Source organism: Pogoniulus pusillus, chromosome 30 (genome assembly GCF_015220805.1).
Source record: "Pogoniulus pusillus isolate bPogPus1 chromosome 30, bPogPus1.pri, whole genome shotgun sequence".
Taxonomy (NCBI): domain Eukaryota; kingdom Metazoa; phylum Chordata; class Aves; order Piciformes; family Lybiidae; genus Pogoniulus; species Pogoniulus pusillus.
In genome coordinates this window covers 13,343,439-13,364,106 of record NC_087293.1, presented here as the reverse complement: position 1 = coordinate 13,364,106, position 20,668 = coordinate 13,343,439, and the positions used below count along the sequence as shown (strand labels likewise).

The 20,668-nt window shown below is 49.2% G+C and overlaps 1 protein-coding gene across 2 annotated transcripts in view; it reads left to right on the top strand.

Annotated features, from left to right (window-relative positions):
- TTC28 (tetratricopeptide repeat domain 28) overlaps window positions 1–20,668 on the top strand; it is a 104,954-nt gene that overhangs the window by 48,557 nt on the left and 35,729 nt on the right. For both annotated transcript variants that reach the window (XR_010307767.1, XM_064168159.1), the window contains exon 5: window positions 13,311–13,818. Coding sequence is in view for 1 of the 2 variants with exons in the window: in XM_064168159.1 (XP_064024229.1) it covers window positions 13,311–13,818 (508 nt within the window). In the remaining variant the exon portion in view is untranslated. The remainder of the gene's footprint in view (window positions 1–13,310; window positions 13,819–20,668) is intronic.

The following is a 20,668-nucleotide window of genomic DNA, read 5'->3' as shown; positions in this document are numbered from 1 at the left end:
CCTCCAGCTGACTGGCTCTGAGCAGACATGTCAGAGGATATCAGCTCTAGCTCTTGCTTGAGCGAGGTGTGTGTGTGTGCCCCTTCTTTCTAAAGGAATTGCAGGAGAGCTGATTCCACATGTGGACTCCCTCCCTCCCTCCCTCCCTGGCCTAGAATAATTTCTATTTGGACTGTGCTGGCAGCCACAGGGCTCCTGCCAGAGGTGAAATCACAACTGTTTGCGTTCAGTGGTGAGGGTCCCTGCACTTGCAGTTGTGCTGCAGATTTGGCTGGAACTGTGCATCTGTGCAAGCCTTCCTCTGCAGAAGCCATCACAGGCCATGTCAGCATGAGGTGAGCTCATTCCAATGTGTGCAGTTCATTAGCTGTGGCCCAGGTTCCTCTCCTGATTACCTCATCAGGCATCCAGAGGCCTTACATGGCTGTGTGGCCTCCTCTCAGATTTGTACTGCTGCAGTCTGGCCTGAAGTTGAGCTTGGGCTCAGCAGTGAGCACAGCTTCTCCTCACTGCAGTGCCTGTGCCTGACCTCGCAGCTGGGAGAGCAGCTGGCACGTTCTGGCATGTTCTGGCACATGGCTGCACCCAGCCACATCCTCACAGAGTCGGTGGTGCTGCTCTCCTGTCACCCATCCTGGTCACTGTGGTTCTCCCTGGAGCAAGCCAAGGAGCTTCATAGAGAGTTTCTCTTCAGCTGCGAGCAGCTTCCTCAGTCCCACCACAGCTGCCTGCCCCCCGAGAAGGGAGCCTGTGCATTGCCTTTTTGGAGCATGCAGGGCTCTGTCTTCTCCCTCCAGGGCAGGCACAGCTGGTGTCCTGGCGTGTGCCAGCCCCCAGGAGACATCTGGGAGTACATGTGCTGAGCAGGAGCTGTTCAGGCTGCGTGCTGAGGTTCTGGGAAAAGTATGTTTTCTGGCTTGGTATTGGTAGCAGCTTCAATGCCTGTACCAAGCCCCTGGGCTAGCTGGTATAGAGCAGACAGAATTGTGCTGCTCTCTGTACTGCCATGTAGCTTCAGAAAGCAAAGAATGATATTCCTGTGCCATGGACTGCTTTTCTCAGTTTGTTCTTCAGTGTCCATGTTGCTCATGATCAATCCAGTGCATTTTAACCTAAATGTTCACTTATGTGATGAACAGCTCTTAAAGTGTGGGTTGGGGCTGGTTCAGACCCCAGTGATGAGGTGTAGCACTTGTGTCTCAGTAGCTATGTGAGGTAGTGAGCTGTTGACAAAAGCATCTCGTCACATGTGCTACATCCTAGATTTGTGTGGAGAAGGCCATGAGAACAACTGCAAAAGAGTGTAATCCACTAAAAAGGAGACAGTAAAGCAGCCAGAAACACTGGTGCTTGGCTTCCAGAGAGGGTGGTGAACTTCCTTGCCTCCCTTATCCATGGAGGCTGTAAAGATGCCATGTGGAGGGTGGTGGAAGGCCGTTGGTAGTTGCAGATGTAGTTCCTGCAGCCACATCTGAGCTGAACGCTATGCTGTGCCTTCTCTTGGCTTGGTGTTGTTCAGGCCATCCTGGAAGGCTTCCCTGAAGATGGGCTGGAGTACTGTAGCCCAGCTTTCTTGCATGTCTCATGGGCTGGGCTGTTACTGCTCCATTCCCCTCCCCAGTCCCAGCCCCAGCTTCACTTCAGCAAAACATTCTGCATGTGTGTGGCTTTTCTTACTTCATTGATAGCTTTTAAGAGGATTTGAGAAGTGTGCGCAGCAAAGACTCTCTGCTTAGCTACTGTGTTTGCAAAGTCTGATTTATATTAGCTTCTGATTGCTGTAGCACATCCTTGGGCAAACAGAAGGCACACCCAGACCTTCCATACGGCGCAGTGAAACAGGCTCTTGCTGCCTCTGCTGCTCTATCTGAGCAGTATCTTAACCACTGCCAGAAAAACCCTTCTGTGATCCCTTCTGCTCGCTTGCTGTCGGTTCCTAGGGTGCACAGCAGTGGGCTGGGTGCTGCTCCTCTTTGCTGCAGGATTTATCTTTCACATCATGGATCCTTTCCTGCTGCATTCAATTGGCTTTCAAATCTAACTTCTCGTAGGGCCAACACTATCTCTTTCTCACTGGAAATTCCAAAGTGGTCATCACGTGGCCTGCTCCTTTCTGTTTCATCATCATCAGTCCCAGATGGTTGCTAAGAACCAAATTCATTCATTGACTGTGGATTTGAGGGAGCCTGCAGCAGTTTTGCTGCCCGTGGCATGTGTGGAGGACTCAGCCATATGAAGGGGTGGCCTATCCCTGGGACTGCCAGACTCTTCAGAAAGGGAAAATCTGAGCATCTCATGACCACAGACACTCTGTTACACTTGCAAACACTCTGGAAGATAAGGACAGGATATAAATACCTCACGAATGAGAACAGGAAAGAATCTTCAGGCTACAGCAGTTTGTCATGCATGAAAGCATGCACTAAGATGGCAGAAGCAGGTAGTGGAAGCAAAAGCAGGAGAGCAGCAGTTGCTGCAGGAAGCGAGCAGAGAAGGTGGTTGTGTTTCTGCTGCGCTGTGTTTTGCCCCATTTCCTTTTCTGTAGCAAAGCCATTGCCTCAAAATAATTTATTAGGTGGTTGTCTGCCAGAAGTGGATTATCTGCTGCCTGTAGCAACATGATCAGGAAAGACTAAGAGAGGATATACCTTACTCCTTACAGCTTCATCACATCTGACTGGAGACCCAGAAGTAAGGAAGGGGCCGAGGAGGGATTTGCTGATTGATTAGCTATAGTAGCAGTTAATGCAGCCACTGCTAACAGAAGCACAGGATTGACAAGTTCAGGGTGTGCACCTATATTAAACAGCAGGTAGCTTTCACCTCTTGAGCTTCAAGAGAGGAGGTCTGAAACAATGTGAGAGCTTTTGTAAAGAAATTGGTGTTACTGGTGCCACAGGAGCACCAAGAGACGGGAGCCTGCTGGGGGAGCACTGTGCTATGTGTCGTGCAGATGGTAGCTTAGCAGGGGGGGTCCTCCTAGCCTTGTATCAGAAAACCTCAGTAGCTTGTCAGCAAGGTCAAGCAGCCAGAGGGTAGATGGGTGACTGCAAGCTGTATTTATAAACAGTGCATGGGATTACCTCTTCACCCTTGTTTCTCCATTATGCCTTCTGTTTTTACTCCGGGGTTCTTTTAGGGGAAACTTTTGAGTCCTGGAGCTACTTCCAAGAAACAGAAACAAGCTGGGTTTTGATTCAGCCTCTGCGTGAGAAACAGCTTTCCAAATCCCATGACATTTTACAGAGGCTTTACAAACAGCACAATGGTTGATGAGGCTGCAAACCACTCAAGCAAAAGGCTGCTCCCAATCTCTGCTCTCCAAAGGGGTGAGCCCAGTGTCAGCTCCTAGGAACCCAGTGGAAAATCACCCACAGAAAACAGAAAGTGGTAGAGATCAGGTCCTTGCAGCACTGGGAGTGGATACTTGCAGAAAGGGTGACTTCTCCTTTGGAAACTGTTGTCTAATCTAAGCCCTTTCATGAAATCTGGTGTTACAGATCCTTCTTGCTGATCTCAGTCTGGTTTTAATAAGTAATTTCGTTATTACTGGGGGTGGAAGCTGCCAAGAATCACTCACTGCCCGGTGTGCAGCTTCAGCCCTCAGCCTCCCAGCCGTGTGCTGTCAGAAATGGGTATGGTCCAGGTGTGCTGTTGGCTGGATTGGCAGAACTTTCCTGACTGGCAGCTGAGGTGGTGGAGGGGCCCAGCAGGATTTCCAGGAATCAGCAGTGAGGTGAGCTGGGGGAGGAGGGGCTGCAGGGCCATCCCAGCACCGTGGGTACCTTGCTGAAGCTGGCTGTGGACCGAGTGGTTTCCAGTTTGTAAGACATGTAAGAGTAAGAGCAAGAGCAGCGATGTCACCTCCAGGACTGTGGAGGACCTGGTAAAGCTGGCTTGCTTTACCAGGAGGCTGGCACTAACATTTCCCTGGCTTTCTGAGGAGGCATTTGCAGATCCTGGACCACTTTTCTGGAATCATTGCTGATTTTGTACTGGACTTGAGCGTGATCTGTTTTATAGAACGGAAGCCTCGTACTGCCTGGGCAGACTGGTCTGAGCAGCTCAGGGCAGCCCTCTGCAGAGGCTGCTGAAGGAGGAGGCTGAAGTAGCCAGTGCAGAGTTAGGCAGATTGGTTTTCCACATTTCCTAACAGGACAGAAGCTTTATTTTCACCCCTGCTGCCCTTGAAGTCTCAGGTTCCGCAGATGCTCTGACTTCAGCTGAATGAGAGCTTGTGAGAGATCTGAGTCAGTCTGCAGAATGTCTTCCTGCACACTCTCCCTGCATTGTTCAGCCTTTGTCTGGCCCAGATGTTTGGCTCTGTAGGGCGTACAAAGTTACAGGCATACACATTCCAGTTCATGTTGTTCCTGTGCATGCTTACACTTCAAACATCTGTGAGAGGCCTCTCGTTTACCGCTGGGACTCAGAAATCTGACCTGTGTTGCGGGTAGCCATTGGAACCCTGGTTAGGAAGTGTCATCCTTTGCTTCATCAGTTTCAGCCTCGTTGCAGACAGCAGCCTGGCTCTGCTAGGGGTCAGGGCAGACTCGCTGCAGCCTGGAGGAAGGGTTGCTCTCTTGGAGGAGAGCTCACCGAGCACCAGCTGCTAGGAGACACTTGCCATGGGAATTTATTTGAGGCTGCAGGGTCTTGCAGAGCACTGGGGCTGTGTTACAGCTCAGACTGAATCACCTGCTTGGCTGAGAGGATTAGCTCACTGATGTGAGCAACCAGAGTGCTTTTGAGCATCACGTAGTTGGATTTGTGTAAGAAAGCATAATTTGTTTGCCTTTCTCTTCTGTCTTCAGCAGCTCCTTTTAGAGAAAATCTGGATTTGTATAGGTTTGTCTGGTTCAAATGTGATAGGATTAAGCAGAATGAAGGGAAATCTGACCAGTGCAGGAAATTTGGGAATGCACTAAAAGGCCATATGCTTTGTTTTGTTTGGACTTGTGACTCAGAAGGGAAATGTAATACTTCCTGAGGATCTCCTTTAAACGTCCCCACTTGACCTCCTCAGCACATGGGTTTTAGCTGAAAGAAATGCAGTCTTCTGGTTTTACTTACCTCGCACAGTATCTGCAAAAGCTAGCCCTCTGCTGAGGGCTGGGCCTGAGCACAGGGAAAGAAGCAAAGCAGGAAACTTGTGTAGGAGCTGCAGCTCAGAGTGCAGCGCTCTTTGGGTTTTGAGAAGGCCCACTTCAGCCAAGGCTTTCCTGCAGTCAGTTTGCAGTGCAATGTTTCCAGCTTTATGAGCAAGAGTAGTGTCAGGATTGGCATAGGTCAGCACACTGCTGCAGGAGACCTAAACTTCCTCTGTGTGCTTAAAGAGCTTCTCTTGATTTTCTGAGACTCTACTCTGTAACGTGCTGGCTTGCTCTTCCAGGACTGACTTTGATCAGGGCATGAGTCACTACTCCTCAGTGTCACAATCTCAGCCTGTGGTTTTGAGTGAGGGCTTCTTTTCTTACATCATCACCAAAAAATGTCAAGTCAGCCATCCCTCCTAAAGCTATTTCACCCAGCAGCCTTTTAGACTATGCCCAGAAAAGTAAGAGGTTTTGGGGACACAGGACAACCTTTCTGTGATCCTGTGGAGATATGTGAGTGCCAGGTGGTGCTTAGGCTTGATGCTGATCAGTTAAAGAATAACTCAGCTTTGGTTCTACAAGTTTTCTGGGCAGAGAATGGGCTCCTAAATGATGATGGAGGAGGTTGAGTAAATGGATTTTCCACTGGAGTAGCCTTATTTTGCTCTTCAAATGAGCAGCTGAAAGTCACTGCTCCTTTTGAAGCCTCTGGTTTCAGGGGGGTGAGTGACCTTTAATGATGTGACAGCTGAGCCGTGGTGCTGCTCAGGTTTGCCTGGATTCACCTAATTTGTGTGAATCTTTTGCCAGGAAAGGGGAAGAATGATCAGTCCTCTAAACATTGTCAGTTCTCTGAACAAGAAAGACAGGGCTGGGAGTGGATTGTAAGCTCAACCTGTGGCAGCCTCTGTCATGAGCAGCAAGCCCTTGGCACCTGCAGAGCTATGGATTTAATCCGTTAATCAAAGGAGAGCAGAGCTGTCTCCTCCTGCTGTATGGTTTGAGCTTTTCTATTGTGTCACTAATTCGAGGTTATTCCCTTTCAGTTAGCAGTACTTACACAGTTCCTTCCAGGCATTCAGATGCTGCTGCAGTCATTCTATGGCTCTGGCTTCTTTGGGGTTTGCTTTTTTGGTAGTTTCTATGTAAAAGACTGAGTCTTTCTACAAATAAATTGGATTTGACAGAGATATTGATTCCAGTCTATTTTTTTTCCCCAGGAAATAATTACCTTAAAGCAAATCTGTTCCTTCTCTCTGTGTACAGATCGTGTATAGGAGGGGAGCACTGCCAGCTGCTTCCTCTTATTTTCAAAAGCATGCCACACAAAGGGAAAGGTTGGATGTGGTCTTGGCACGTCAGCCTCACCTCTGAGGGAGGAGGGAAAGGCACCTTTGATTGTTGATGGGCACCTCCTGTGTTTGGGTATGAAACCTGCATTAGTGTATAAACCAGTAGATCTCCAAGCCTACTTGTGGGTTGTGAGGAAATGGTAAAGGGGCTTAATTGAAGTAGAGGTAAAATGCAATGTACAGCCACTGGATCGTGTTGTTAGGTCCTGAAAGTTAACTCATCCTTGTGTCCTGCTCTCCTGCCTGTGTGCAGAGCAATTTTAAGGCCCATACCTGTAAGACAGTGTGCTGGTTTGAGGCTAATAGGAATATTTTACTGAGAGAAATGAAATCCTTAGCTGTGAGAAGAAAGAAAACAACATGTAACCTATATCACCCGTTCTTCTGCTGAGAAATACAACTAGTCAAAATATAGATAAGACACTCACTGCTCACACACTGCTCAGCTCTTCACTTCTGGCTGTGCCTTGGCGGTCTGGTCTCTGAGGCTGCCTCTGCCTTAACTCCAATCTGATCTAGCCCTTCTCCCTCTAACCTTCTTGTCTTTTTGACATCTCACCCCAGATCTCCAGATTTACCACAGGAGATATACCTGGGTTGATCTGGTTATTTCTGAAGGGAGGATTGGGTTGGGAGCCTCCTGAGCACTCTGTTTCTGGGGGGGGCATTGTGCTTCTGTACTACATTGAACGTGTATATAACAGTATCTGTTTGTGTATATGTGTTTGTATATTGTGCTAAGCTGTAAATATAGCTTAATTATTTAACTTCCATCCAGATGAGTCTAGTCTGGGTGATATTCTTAAGGTGGGGGGGCAGGTAACTCCCAAACCATCACAGACAAACAGCGCCCACAGAAGGAGCCTGAAGGCTTGCAGAGTGCTCACAGAGCACTGCACTGCTGCATGCTGACCTCTCTGCTTCCTACACAGAGAGTGGCACTGACACAGGGTAAAATGAGACTTTGGTCTGTATGGTGAAGCCAGCATCATCCTGTTGATGCTTTCAGATTTAAGTATTTCTTTGTGAGCCTTCAGAAGCAATCTGTTGAAGCTTCCTTCCCCTCACCAAGCCCAAAATGCATGTGATGAACCAGGGAATCTTTGCTTGCATGCATGTGAGGTGTGCTGACTCTGGAGAAGAGCATCCTGCTGACTGTTCTGAGCACAGATGTTGTGAATATGCATGGCTGATCTTTTGGAAAGCACTCCACTGCATCGTGTGGCATCAGGCACTGCTGTTACCCCTTCCCCAGAGGGAGAATGGCAGTGGACAGTGATGGCACGCGAGAGCATGCTGCAGTCAGGCTTTGAATTTCACAAGTGCTTAGTCCATGCCAATTATTTCCCCTCCTTGGCTGTCACAGCTCAATCTGTGATCAGTCCTAATGCATGTCTGTGTTTGGGGATTTAAGCAACCTTAGAGTGAGCTACCAGGCAGAGCATTTTCACCTTGCCCATTTCAGAATCATTACAGTGTTCTCATTTAAAGAGTCTGTGCAATCAGTTCAAGAATGGCTTAAATGTAACATCGTTGGGAGATGACCATTCTCTGGTGAGTGTGAAACATTGAAGAAGCACATTTCTCCCAGTCACCAGGTCCCTATTAGTTGTCATTCTGTGATACACATCTGCTTAACATCAGACTCTACCTTGTTCAGCTGAAAAACCTAAGCTGGCTGTTGCTCCCAAGAAAGAGAGAGCAATTAGAAACCTTTTTCAGAACTCCCTTCTGTGCCTCAGCTCAGTGGCAGAAGAATCTGCTTTCTATTAAAGTGATAAATTGCATAATTGGAGGTGTAAGCAACCCCCACTGTAAAATTTGTCTTTGTCAGATATATAAAGCATTGATTTTCTTTGTTTGCTGATGCAAAACCCCACTGGTATGAAGCTGTAGTCTCCCATCACCCTGCTACCAGGCAGAGGTTTGTGCTAGCACAGCTGGAGCCTTTCACATGCATCAACCTCATCCTCACTGCAGCACTGTGCCTCTCTGCCAGTGCCCATGGGAACAGCCCTGCCCTGCTGGCCCCCTGTGCCAGCCACTTATGGCTCCCGCTGGATCCTGTTATGTGGAGGATTTTATTAAGTATACAGTGATGAATTTATCTTCTGGAATCCTATTACTAACCCCCTGAAGTGAGTCATGGGTGTCCCCCAGCAGATGTAATCACCAAATTGTTCCTAAACACTGCTTTAATGTCAGGCTCCACAGTCTTTCTACTGATTGCCCCCATGGGCCTGGAGAGTTATCTCGGAGCAAGAGAAGAGATGCTGCACACAGCCAGCCCTGAGCAAGCCAGGAATGCCATGGGCTCTGCTCATGCAGGCTCTGGGATGATTGAGAGGTGCTTCTCTTGGAGCATTCAGAGCAGTTAGCAGTGGAAGCTGCTGTGAGCCTTGGTGCAAGGGTCAAGTCAGAGGGCAGAGGCAGCTGAGCCTCTGGGAGCAGCCCTGTCTTTCTAATGAAGCCAGGCTCTTGTCAGCCCTTTACCCTTCGTTTTCCAGTGCTCTTTTTGTCTCCTCCTAGTTACTGTTTTTGCTTTTCTGCCTTCCTTGTCCTCCTCTCACATTCTGGCTTGGATGATCTGGCCCTGGACGCTCAGACATATAAGCCAAGGCTTTTTGCATGCCCTGAGAAGGGTTGCCAAGCTTGTACCCTTCATTCTAGGTCTTTACTGTGAGCCTGGAAATGCTGTTGGGCAGAGGGATTAGAAGCCCTGAGAATAAACATTTCCAGACACAGAAATTCCACTTCCTATCATCTGCTTCCCAGTCTAGGAGATCTATTAAGGATCTCTTTCCAGGTAGAGCTTGAGCAGTCCCTGGTCTGTCAAGTGTCTTTTGTGCACAGAAGGTCTGAGATTTGCTGCTTTCCATTAGTGCCTCTTCTCCCCAGCCACAGCCCACTGACATCATCCGAGGCTCTGTCTCAGTGGCTCTGTGCCATAGCTCATCTTACTCAGCAGTCTGCATGCAGACATGTCCACTTTTTTAAAGAAAAAAAACCTAGCAGCCCCAGGAGACAGCAGCTTTCACTGGCTTCTTGCTTTCCAGAGAGATGTTTCCATTCTCTTCCCAGGTATAGCAAAGTTCTGCTGTCTTTCAGAATGAGCTGAGGCTGCTGACTGGGTTCTGCTGCTTCCCTGTGCTGGGTGTTAGCTTTGCCCAGCGTGTCCTGCTGTTCTGATCCTGTGGCAGTGAGGGTGCTGTTTGCCAGCTCTTCTAATGGTCTCCACACAGTCCCATGGCTGCATGGAGCTTTTTCCCCCCCGCAGTGAGACTGCAAACAAGTCTGCACTGTGTATGCATTGATCTTTGTGAAGAGTTGTGTGAAAATCGATTCAGTTTCAGAGCAGAAGTTTGGATGTTGGTTTTGTAGCAGCTTTAAAGCAGGTGCCCTCAAACCCTTTCAGGGGGAAGCTCTCAGCCGAGAAGTTACTGCACTGCACTGCACTGTTCAAGAGCCTGTCCAGGACCCAACTCTTCCTGCAGCCCCAGCTGTGGGGACAGGCAAGTGCTGCCTGTGCAGTCTGGCCAGGCACAGAAGCAGGCAGCACTGGAAGGGACAGGTCCCTTCCCAAGGCACTGCTGCCCTGTTGGCAGCTGACTGGATGCCAAGGCCAGGAAGAAGTGAAGTGGTCAGGCTCTGCCTAGTGTCCTGCCGAGGTAATTTCTGGAGTGACTGTGACTTTGGTCCATGAGCCAAGTGCCTATGCAGGGGCTGCAAGTCATCTATTTCTGAGGATGGTTAGGGACTGGAGCACTGCCTGATGAGGAGAGGCTGAGGGACCTGGGGCTCTTTAGTTGGCAGAAGAGAAGACTGAGAGGGGATTTAATAAATGTTTACAAATATCTGAGGGCTGGGGGTCAGGAGGGGGGGACAGGCTCTGCTCACTGCTCCCTGGGATAGGACAGGGAGCAATGGATGTAAGCTGCAGCACAGGAGGTCCCACCTCAATGTAAGGGGGAACTTCTTTGCTGTAAGGGTCCCAGAGCACTGGCACAGGCTGCCCAGAGAGGTTGTGGAGTCTCCTTCCCTGGAGCCTTTCAAGGGCTGTCTGGATGTGTTCCTGTGTGCCCTGAGCTAGACTGTGTGGTCCTGCTGTGGCAGGGGGGTTGGACTCGATGATCTCTTTGGGTCCCTTCCAACCCCTAACATCCTGTGAGCCTGTGATTTAGGTGGTTTCACACCTAATGCCTGCTCTTGGAGAAACCCCTCCTAAGCCCAAGAAACCATCTGACCATGTGGCAGCCTGTTCAGTAGCTTTGTCCCTGGCCTGTCGCTGTCACTGAAGAGTTGCTGCTTGCTGCTCCTGCCTCTGGCCTGTGGTAATTGCAGCAGCAAAAGTGACTCCGTTGTGGTTCATTATGGCTGTGCTGGCAGCAGGGAGTCCTGGGCTGCTCTCACCATCTGCGGGATGGAGCCGAAGGCTTCTATCTTCCGAGGCTGCCGTCTGTGGAGCGGTGCCGCAGCCTTGCAGGGACGCTGCTGGGCTTCCAACAGCGGCTGCTGCTCTGCCACTGCTCCTCTTGTACTGTCCCTTGTGTCGAGTGGAGTCCATCTGCAACACTAAGTGAAAAAAATTAAGACATTTTGAATTCTGGCAGTTCTTTCATTATAATTAAGCTGCCTGAAAGGATGCCTCGGGGAGAGCAAGTGCAGCTTGGCTATTTACAGAGTTGGCCGAGGGAGAGCTTCCTTATAACTTCTCTATCTTATGACCTGTAAGTGGTGTTTAATAGCTAATCTGTCACCTCCAGTTCTTGTATCAGAAAAGATGGTTTCCCTATTCATTCGGCTCAGTGCAGCATATTTACTGTTCCTCAGCGTGGAAATATTGCCCTGGTAGTGCTGCTGATCACAGAAGTGATTTATCACCTCTGCTCTCTGCCTCTTGCTCTGGCCCATAGATCTTCCTGACTGGGCATTACTCTTCCAGTCGTGATACAATTTTAGTAAAAACAATCTTTAGGAGGGTTTCTCCTGCTGCTGTTTTTGAAAGTCACAAAGACCTCATTTATTCAAGGACACCATTTCAGTAGCAAAATGTGGTTCCAGTTGAGAGGCACTGAGCCAGCTCCCCTCCTAAAGAGCAGGTTCTTTGATCCAGTTGATTTCCTTATAGTGTGACCAGGAAGAGTTTAATCATTTGCTTTGGGAAAAGGAGTTAAAGTCTCACATCTGTAGGGCACAGCCAGTCTGCAGGTGGGAGCCAAGCAGGAGTACACCAGTTTATGAAGGCAAAGTGAGTGTACAGGGTGAGGGAAGCTCTTTAGCTTGTGTAGCTCTCTGGGCCAGATGAATGACTTTGCAGGGAAAGGGTGGCAGGACTTCCTGGTCTGAAGCTGGATGAGTTGAAGAGGTTAATCATGGCCCCTTTGGGCACTGATGAGGAGCTACCTCCATCCCTTGGCTTCTCCAGCTGCTTAATTTAAATGTTTGCCTTCTAGCCTTGATGTCAGTGTGCATTTCTGTGGAAGGGTAGACTGGTTCTTCCCTGAGCTATGGTGCTAGGGAAGGGTGAGACAGATCCCTGTACCATCATTCACTCTGTCTGCTCCTTTCTGGAGGTTTGGAAGAGATTGTTGTGGAATTGGGTCACGACAGCAGCTGGGCAGCAAAGGAAATGCACATGCAGGGACCATGGAGGACTTGGGGTCAAGGCTTTGGAGTGAACAGCCGTGCTGAGGCAGCAGATGTGGGTTAGGCAGAAGGAACACATCCCTGCTCTTGGCTCCTTGCCCTGCTGTCTGGCTGTGTCTGTCCTGGCCCTGCTGAGTGGAAGCCAGGCCTGTGTCCTGGTGGATGCACTGGGCAAAAGGATAATTTGTCTTTTCTAAATACAGCTGTTTCTTAGGGGCAAGAACTCAAGTTTTCAAATGGCTATATTTATTTCAGATGTCCCCAGGAGACACAGGCTCCAGCTGCCGAATTACTGTTGTCTTTGCTGCAGTCCCAAGGTTGTCTGGGGCTCAGCAGTGCTGTGCTAGAAGGACTCTTGATGCTGCACAGTAAGAACTGTGCTCTTCGAAGTGTGCTGTGAGTGCCCAAGCAGCAGAAGTACAAGGAGATGTTGGTGACTGCACACTGCTGTTGCAAGATAAGCAGCAGAGGCATCTCCCTCCTCCCAGATGAGTGCTGGCTGCAAGTGTCAGTTTTCCAGTATTCAACAGCTTTTAGCCTGGGAAGAAGAGAACAGAGACTCCTCAGCAGCATGGTTATGTCAAGTTATGTGTTCTGCTCTTGTTCTCCAACAGTGCTTTGGCATCACCCTGCAAGGTCTCAGGAGCTTGCTTTGACATGCCCTGACTAGGTGAAGGGCAGAATAGGGCAGGCATTCACTTGCAATGTTCTCTGGAAGTGGCTGTCATTATTTGTGAGCTTTCTCAAGAGCTGCCATACAGAGGGCTGTTTGCTGTGCTAGCAAGACTTGGTGTAGATGTTAATCAAGAGAGGTGACCTGAGGTATGGCTGCCTATGGGGAGAGCTTCGCTGCTCTCTGGAGTAGCTCAGGCTGGTCCTAGAGAGCAGTTTTCTGCAGTGTTCACTTTCTTTGTTTCCTCACTGGTCTCTGCATCTTTGCAGTGCTGCCCTTCCTCTCTGCCGGGGACACACACGTGGACTGTATGGCTTCACAGACGAGATGATTCTCACTCTGTTCTTCTGAGCCATCCCATTCCTGCTGCCTCTGCCCCCGCTGCCCCAAGGGCTGTGGAAGAGCTGTGGAGTGCAGGTTTCCCAGCTGGTGGTCACATTTCTTCTCCAGAATGGCATTTTGTGATTTGAATTTCTAGAACTGGTGCAATCTGACCTGTTTGCATGGAGACTGGCACTTACTTCTTCTCTCTTACCCTTGCAGGCAGCATCCTCAGCACTGAGCAGTCTGGGCCACGTGTACACAGCTATTGGGGACTACCCAAACGCATTGGCTAGCCACAAGCAGTGTGTCCTCCTCGCAAAGCAGTCCAAAGATGAGCTCTCTGAGGCACGGGAGCTGGGCAACATGGGAGCAGTGTACATTGCAATGGGGGACTTTGAAAACGCAGTGCAGTGCCACGAGCAGCACCTTAAGATCGCCAAGGAGCTGGGGAACAAGCGGGAGGAAGCTCGAGCCTACAGCAACCTGGGCAGCGCCTACCACTACCGCAGGAACTTCGACAAAGCCATGTCCTACCACAACTATGTGCTGGAGTTGGCTCAGGAGCTGGCTGAGAAGGCCATTGAGATGCGAGCTTATGCTGGCTTGGGCCACGCAGCTAGGTGTATGCAGGACCTGGAGAGAGCTAAGCAGTACCATGAAGAACAGTTGCACATCGCTGAGAGCCTGCAGGACCGAGCTGCTGAAGGCAGAGCCTCCTCCAATCTAGGTAAGGCCCTGACATAGAGCAGAACTTACAATCGTAGGATCAGTCAGGGTTGGAAAGGACCACAAGGATCATCTAGTTTCAACCTCTGTGCCATGGGCGGGGACACCCTACCCTAGATCAGCCTGGCCTTAAACACCTCCAGCCATGGGGCCTCAACCACCTCCCAGGGCAACCCATTCCAGGCTCTCACCACTCTCATGCTGAACAACTTCCTCCTCACATCCAGTCTGAATCTCCCCACCTCCAGCTTTGCTCCAAAACTTGTCAGGGAATGCTGTGACACTCAGAGCTGCTGCTAGGAGGTTTGCTGTGTGCTGGCTTTTTAGTTACCCCAGCTTCACCAGACTGTCTTCATAAATTAAACAGCCGTTTGGCAGATTGTGTGCCAGTATAACATGTCCCATGTTCAATTATTAACCTTCTCAGAAAGGCATCATAAAGCAGAAGCTCACAGCAGGAGGGAAATGAAAAGGTTAAAGTGCATGTGAGGGGCAATTCAGGTGTCAGAAATGAATGTGAAAGTCTTGCACTAAGGCAAGAAGTGCTGTGGTTTATTACCTGGCTGGCTCTTTGGGAGCCTGTCAGCTGAGTATGTCGAAATTTTGCTGCCTTGTAGGCTGGGAAACACATGGGTCAACCGAGTGTAGGAATCTGCTGCTCTTCTAAGGAGAGGCACTGGCATCCTGCTGGCAGGCAGGGAAGGACTGATTACATCCAAGTGAAGTCCATTCCTGCTGCTCCTTCATAGTGCCAGATGTGGAAACAACAAAAGACCGTTTCCATCTCTGCCATGAGATGCAGGGTTTGTGCTGCTGATGCTCCAGCTGTTGTTCAGGATGTGTTCTCAGCTGGCTGGGAGTGGCAGAACAGGGCTGTTGCTGGTATAACAAAGTACGTGTTTGCTGGCAGCCCTGCATCTCAGCGCTTGCAGGCTGCCCCACGTTGTAAATTAGCTTCTGCTTCTGCTTGGCAGTTGGCACTTGGTTCATTTGTAGATGCTAATTGTACTCTGATGTTATCAACAGCAGGTAATTGAAAAGGGCTTGATGAATTACTTAATTTCTCTTAATAGCTGAGTCTTCGGGAGCTGAATGAAGAAGATAAGGTGAGCTGGAGAAAACAAAACCACCCTGGCTTTCTAATTAGTGCTGCGAATCTCCTCCTTTACACAAATTAGGGCAAAAATGTGTGAGGCAGAAGAGGTTTGTGAGGCAAAAGCTCTGCTGGCTGCTTGGCTTTAGGGAGAAGGAAGCACTGATAACATTTCTGCTAGTGTGACAGCACCCAGAGGCGAAAGGGCTGGGGACAAGAAGCCTGGCATCTGGCTTTCTCTAACACTTAGGTAAGAGCCTTTGCAGGGAGCAGCAGCAGATGCATCTAGTAAGGCACAGACTATGTCCCCAGCTCTGCTGCCAGCGTGGGGCTGGTCTTGGGGAGGTGTAGGAGCATGAGGGATCGGCTGATCTGTGACAGGGATAGAGGAAATGCAGAAAACTGAGGGAATGGTGCCTGGGGAAATGGGAGCTGCCACTTGCTTTTGTTTTCCTTCCCTGGGTCAGTGTGGGGATGAGCCATCTTGGGTTTTCTGTGTTGTCTTCTCCTGTCTTTGCCAGCCCTTTTGCCACTGGGCAGACCACAGCTCCTTTGCTGGAAGAAATAGGTTAATTCAAGTTCCTGGAGCATTTCTTCTAGTTGCCTGTGAGCCCAATGTGGTCTGTCTTTGTGCTACTCAGCACTGTGAAAAACAGCAACCAATAGACTGGTACAGAAATGTTGAGAGGAGCTGAGCTCCCTGCAAGTGCTGATTCTGGCTGAGTTGCTGTGCCCCATACCAGAGTGAAACAAGAGCTGATGTGAAAGGATGTAACTTGCTCTTCTTCTTCAGCCTTCTTGCTACTCACCTGTGGTTTAAATTCTCCCACCATTTGGCTGGGTCAAAATCAGTTGGTTTGAGACCAGAAAATTTGTCTTAATATCCCTGTGAGTCTTGCAGCAGCTTTGGGTTTTGTGATGCTTTTAGCATGTAATTTCAGGGAAAAAAAAAGGTTAAGAAAAGAGAGTGCAGCAAAGAACACAGAGAGTATTTTTTTCCTTGTGTTGGATTTAAGCCTAAATATAACTTTCAGTTGGTATGCTGACTCAGCCACTCCACACTTGGTATTAGAATAGTTTTCCTAGCTTCTGAGTGCAGGATCTCATGTTTCAGCTGTTCTTTGGCTGTATTTTTATGTCTTCTCTGTCAGAGTTAAGTTATACTTGGAGAAAGAGAACATGCAGTTCTTGTTGAGGAAGTCTATTCCTGTTGTTTAAAATGTGTCCAGTACCAATTAAAAAGTCAAGTCTTAATTGTCTCTTTCATCTAATCCACATGCAAAACAAAACCTCATCAAAATAACCCTGCTGACAGGCAAAAAAAATAGCCAACAAAAAAAAAAGTATCTAAATGGTGTTTGTGAGCCAGAATGTTAGAGCTGGCCTCTCTGCTGAAGCAACAGAAACCCTCTGTTTGCATTTCACTGATGGAGATGGAAAGCTCTCTGAAGTGTGCTATCTAATGCTGAGCAAGACAGACATGGGATGTAACATGGCCCAGCTGCTGTCCTGCTCTGCAGGGAGATGGAGCTGCGCTCTGTGACCCAGTAAGCAGAAAGTAATGGACTGAGGGCGAGTCACAAGTTATCAGGCCCTTCACAACAAGGAGATGTGGAGTTTAACCAGAAGTCTCAGATTGTCAACCTTTGCAAAGCAGATGGTGTTTCCAAATGCCAAGGCTTCATGTGGAGAGCTGGCTTTCCAGCCTCAGCTGCTCCAAAGGGCTCCCACTGCAGTGGAGAGAGGACACTTCAGATTGTTAACAAAGCCCAGTTTACAGTCTCTCCCTTGGTACAAGAAAGCTTCTCTGCCTGTCTTCATCTACTGCATGTGCTGTCCAAAGGTGCCAGCTATTTTCTCTTGAAGCATTTTTGCAGTTAGGGCCACAAAATGGTGGTTAGGTGTGGTCATCTCTTCCCCTGGTTCCTGAGACGTTGCTAACTCACCCTAGACCCCTTCCCCTCGTCTTGTTGCTCCCCAGCATGCTCATCCAGCCAGCTGCAAGGCATGGTTGGTGCTGTTAGGCTCTCGGATCTGTGCTGAGGAGGGGGTGGGATGTGGTGCTCCCACTGGAGGGGTGAGCTTCAGAAGCAGCTTTGCTCTGTTTCAGCTTTCTCTGTGTTTATATTCCATTCTGAATGAGCAGGCTGAGGCAGGAGTACTGTTGGCTCTGTCTGAGCTGGGGGGTACAGTGCAGCTGAGCTTTGTCCTGCACTGGCTAACACTTGAGGGGCACTGGAAGTCACAGAATCACAGAATGGCAGGGTTGGAAGGCTCCTCTGGAGAGGCAGAATCAGTCAGAGTTGGAGGAGACTACAAGGATCATCTATATCCAACTCCCTTGCCATGGACAAGGACACTTCACACTAGATCAGGCTATCTGGAGCCTCATGCAGCCTGGCCTTAAACACCTTGAGGGATGAGGTTTCCACCACCTCCCTGGACAACCCATTCCAGAGTTTCACCACTCTCATGTTGGAGAACTTCTTCATAACATCCAGTCTGAATCTACACATTTTCAGCTTCATTCCATTCCCCCCAGTCCTATCACTACCTGACAGCATAAAAAGTCCCTCCCCAGCTTTCTCATAGGCCCCCTACAGATACTGAAAGGCCACAATAAGGTCGCCTCAGAGTCTTCTCCTCTCCAGACTGAACAGCCCCAACTATGATTCTATGACTCTAAACTCCCTCAGTCTTTCCTCACAGCAGAGCAGCTCCAGCCCTCTGATCATCCTTGTGGCCCTTCTCTGGACACCTTCCAGCACATCCGTAGCCCTTTTGTAATAGGGGCTCCAGAACTGGATGCTGTACTCCAGGTGTGGTCTCGTCGAGTCCAACCTCTGTGCCAAAGCAGGATCATGTAGAGCAGGTCACACAGGAACACATCCAGGTGGGTTTTGCAAGTCTCTGGAGAAGGAGACTCCATAACCTTTCTGGCCAACCTGTTCTATCACCCTCACCATTGTGTTGAGGTGGAAGCTCCTGTGTTTGTACCTGTTTTTCCTTGTCCTATCACTGGGCACCACTGAAAAGAGGCTGGCACCTTCATCTTGACAGTCACCCATCAGTTATTTATGGATGTTGGTGAGGTCCCTTTGATTCCTGCTGCAGTGTCCTGCCATATTCCAGCACAGGAGCCAGGAGGAATGTCCCAGAGTTAGTCTGTTATCTTCTCTCACTGATTTGTTGCCTGAACTGGGCATGCTGGGGATTCACACAGGCAGAATGTATTTCTTCTGGCAGCCTTACTGGTGTCTTGCACAGGTTTCCACCCAGTTCTGTGTTCATCAGCCAGGCAAGAATGGAATTTGTGTCATTCTTGGTGCTCTACACTATGTAAGGCAGTAAAGGCTGGCTGTGGCTGTCTCCCCTCATGTCTGCTGGTTTCTTGTCTCGAGTCTGTTCTGCTGTATCCTTTGTGTGCTATTCCAGAATGTAGCCTAGCTGCTGGACCAGAAGATTCTCTTGTACTTTGAAGTCAAAAATTATAGCTGTTAGAATGAGTCAGAATGCTGATGTTCTGAAGTGACAGTGTGTTTCTGGATCCTTCTTCCTTAAGTGCCACAACAGATGGGTGACAACTCGAGCAAACTAATGTGATAGAAGACTCCATGGGTGAGGAGAGCACAGCTTTGTTCTCTGTTATGCTACTTGGCTTTGTCCTGGGTATCCCCTGGCAAACATTTGCTCACTGTTTTTCTCCTTTCTTGGCAGTAAAGAGGCTGACTAAAACTTTTAAGTCTGTGAAGGCTTCATCTCTTATCCATCTACGAACCTCATTTTTGTCTGTTGAGGAATGCACAAAGAGAGAATGTATTTGGTAGGTGATGATTTTGGAGTCTGAGTCAGAGCCTTTCCTTCCTGAGACCATTCTTCGTGATTGCTCCAGGCACGGAAACATACCAGGAGGTGCCTTGTGGGATCTCTTACCAGGTTCCTTTTTTTCCAAGAGCAACATTAATTTCTTTTTAGATTAAATTTTGGGAATTTTCTTGAGCAAGGCTTATGACAGAGCAGGCTTTTGTGGGGGGCATAGCATCCAACCACATTCTCTCCAAGCACTAGCAGCATTGGCTGTTCAAGTAACTTTGTATGAATTTGACTGTTGTATGAATTTCACTCCTCTGGCTGCTGTTTGCCTTCAAAGCCATGCTCTGTGTCTGACTTGCCATCTTCTAGTTCTTTTCCTCCGTGTGGGACAGGAGAGGTTGATGTTCTGGGACAGGAATTCCTATTATCTGCAGCCTCAGATACTCCTTTTCTTATCCTCAAGTATAATGTGAAGTGGCAGTGAGAGGGAGTCTGGGTTGGATCAGCACTCCAGACACTTTCTCCGTGGTGAGCTCTGCTGTGTTGAGGGAGAGGGATAGTTACAGTGAGCATAGGACTTCTCCCTAGCATCCTAATCCTTCTTCCACCGCTTCTGTGGATAGTTGTCCACAGTCTTCTGAGCTGTCAATGGCATTTTAACGGTGACCACTGTGCACTGACTTTCTTTGTTCTTCACTGTGGAGTTTCTTCAGGGTGCTTAAGCTTTGAGGCTGAGCTGTGGCATCCTATCTGCACGCTAGGCCCTCCTAAATGATCCTGAATGGTGAAGATTTTGGCTTCTCTGTAAAGTCAGCTAATACCAAAATAATCTCCAGTGTTACCAGAGATGTTAATGCAAGGAAGGTAAGAGGGCTGAGATGGAAAAATAAGGAGAGGAACTTTGTGACAGGAATGGGGTTCACATCATGTGGCTGGTGATCCATGGGTGGCCAGAGGAGCCTCAGAGTGATCAAGCATCTTCTGCTCTGCACACAGCAGTGGTCTGCCTGGAGGACTATAGTGGCTGAGAGATGCAGTAGTACAAATAGGATCATTTTGGTCACAGGAAAAGCTGTGAGCTAAAGCTGGGCTCTCTTAATACATTTTGTTATGTACTGGATGCTGAAAGCAGAAACTTACATTCCACACTGCTTCATTACCTCTCGCCTGTCCCTTTACACTGGGAGCCCTGGTTTCTAAGGGTGCCTTTCCAGAAGCTGTGTGTTTAGCTTTCTCTCAGATGGCCCTGCTGCAGCATGTCTTGCTGGCAGAGCCTGGGTGTCTGCGATGGAGCTGTGGCACCCCATGGTGCTGTCTGGGAGGGACACAGTGTTCAGGAGACAAGGCTGGAAGCACAGGCTCCTTGGGCAGCACTGATTCTGCCTGCTCCCAGCCCAGACACCTCATGCTGTGTCTAGGGCAATGATTTAGCTAATTCCATCCTTCTTTAGATTCTGATCGGTGGGACACTTTGCACAGTGATTGTTTTTGGCAGGTTCCAAGTTGTGTAGCCTTGTGTCCACCCCCTTGTAATTGCTCTGTGTTTGTTCTGCAGACACCTTCCCAGTGAGCGCTCTGCTGTGTGCGGCAGTGCAGCTGTCTGCCGAGCCCCAGCATGGAGGCCAGAATATTAGTGGGGTCACTTAGCTTAGTTCATCCCATTCTTGCTGCAGAGGAGATAGCAGCATGTCTCAGCCAGAGATGGAATAGCTAGCACTGATCAATGGGAGCTGCAGGCTTGTGGGAGCTGGGGAAATATTTGTCCGGGAGCTGAGCTGAGACACCAGGGAGCCAGTCCCTGCTGCCAGGGGCTCTAGCTTTGATCTCGACTGCAGTGCGAGGGGAGAGAAACCAACTGTCAGCAGCAGCTGGTTTGCTCTGCCTGCATTCCCCAAATCGCCTTCTCCTGACGCCTGAGTCAGTGGCAACACGAGCAGGGGTTGGG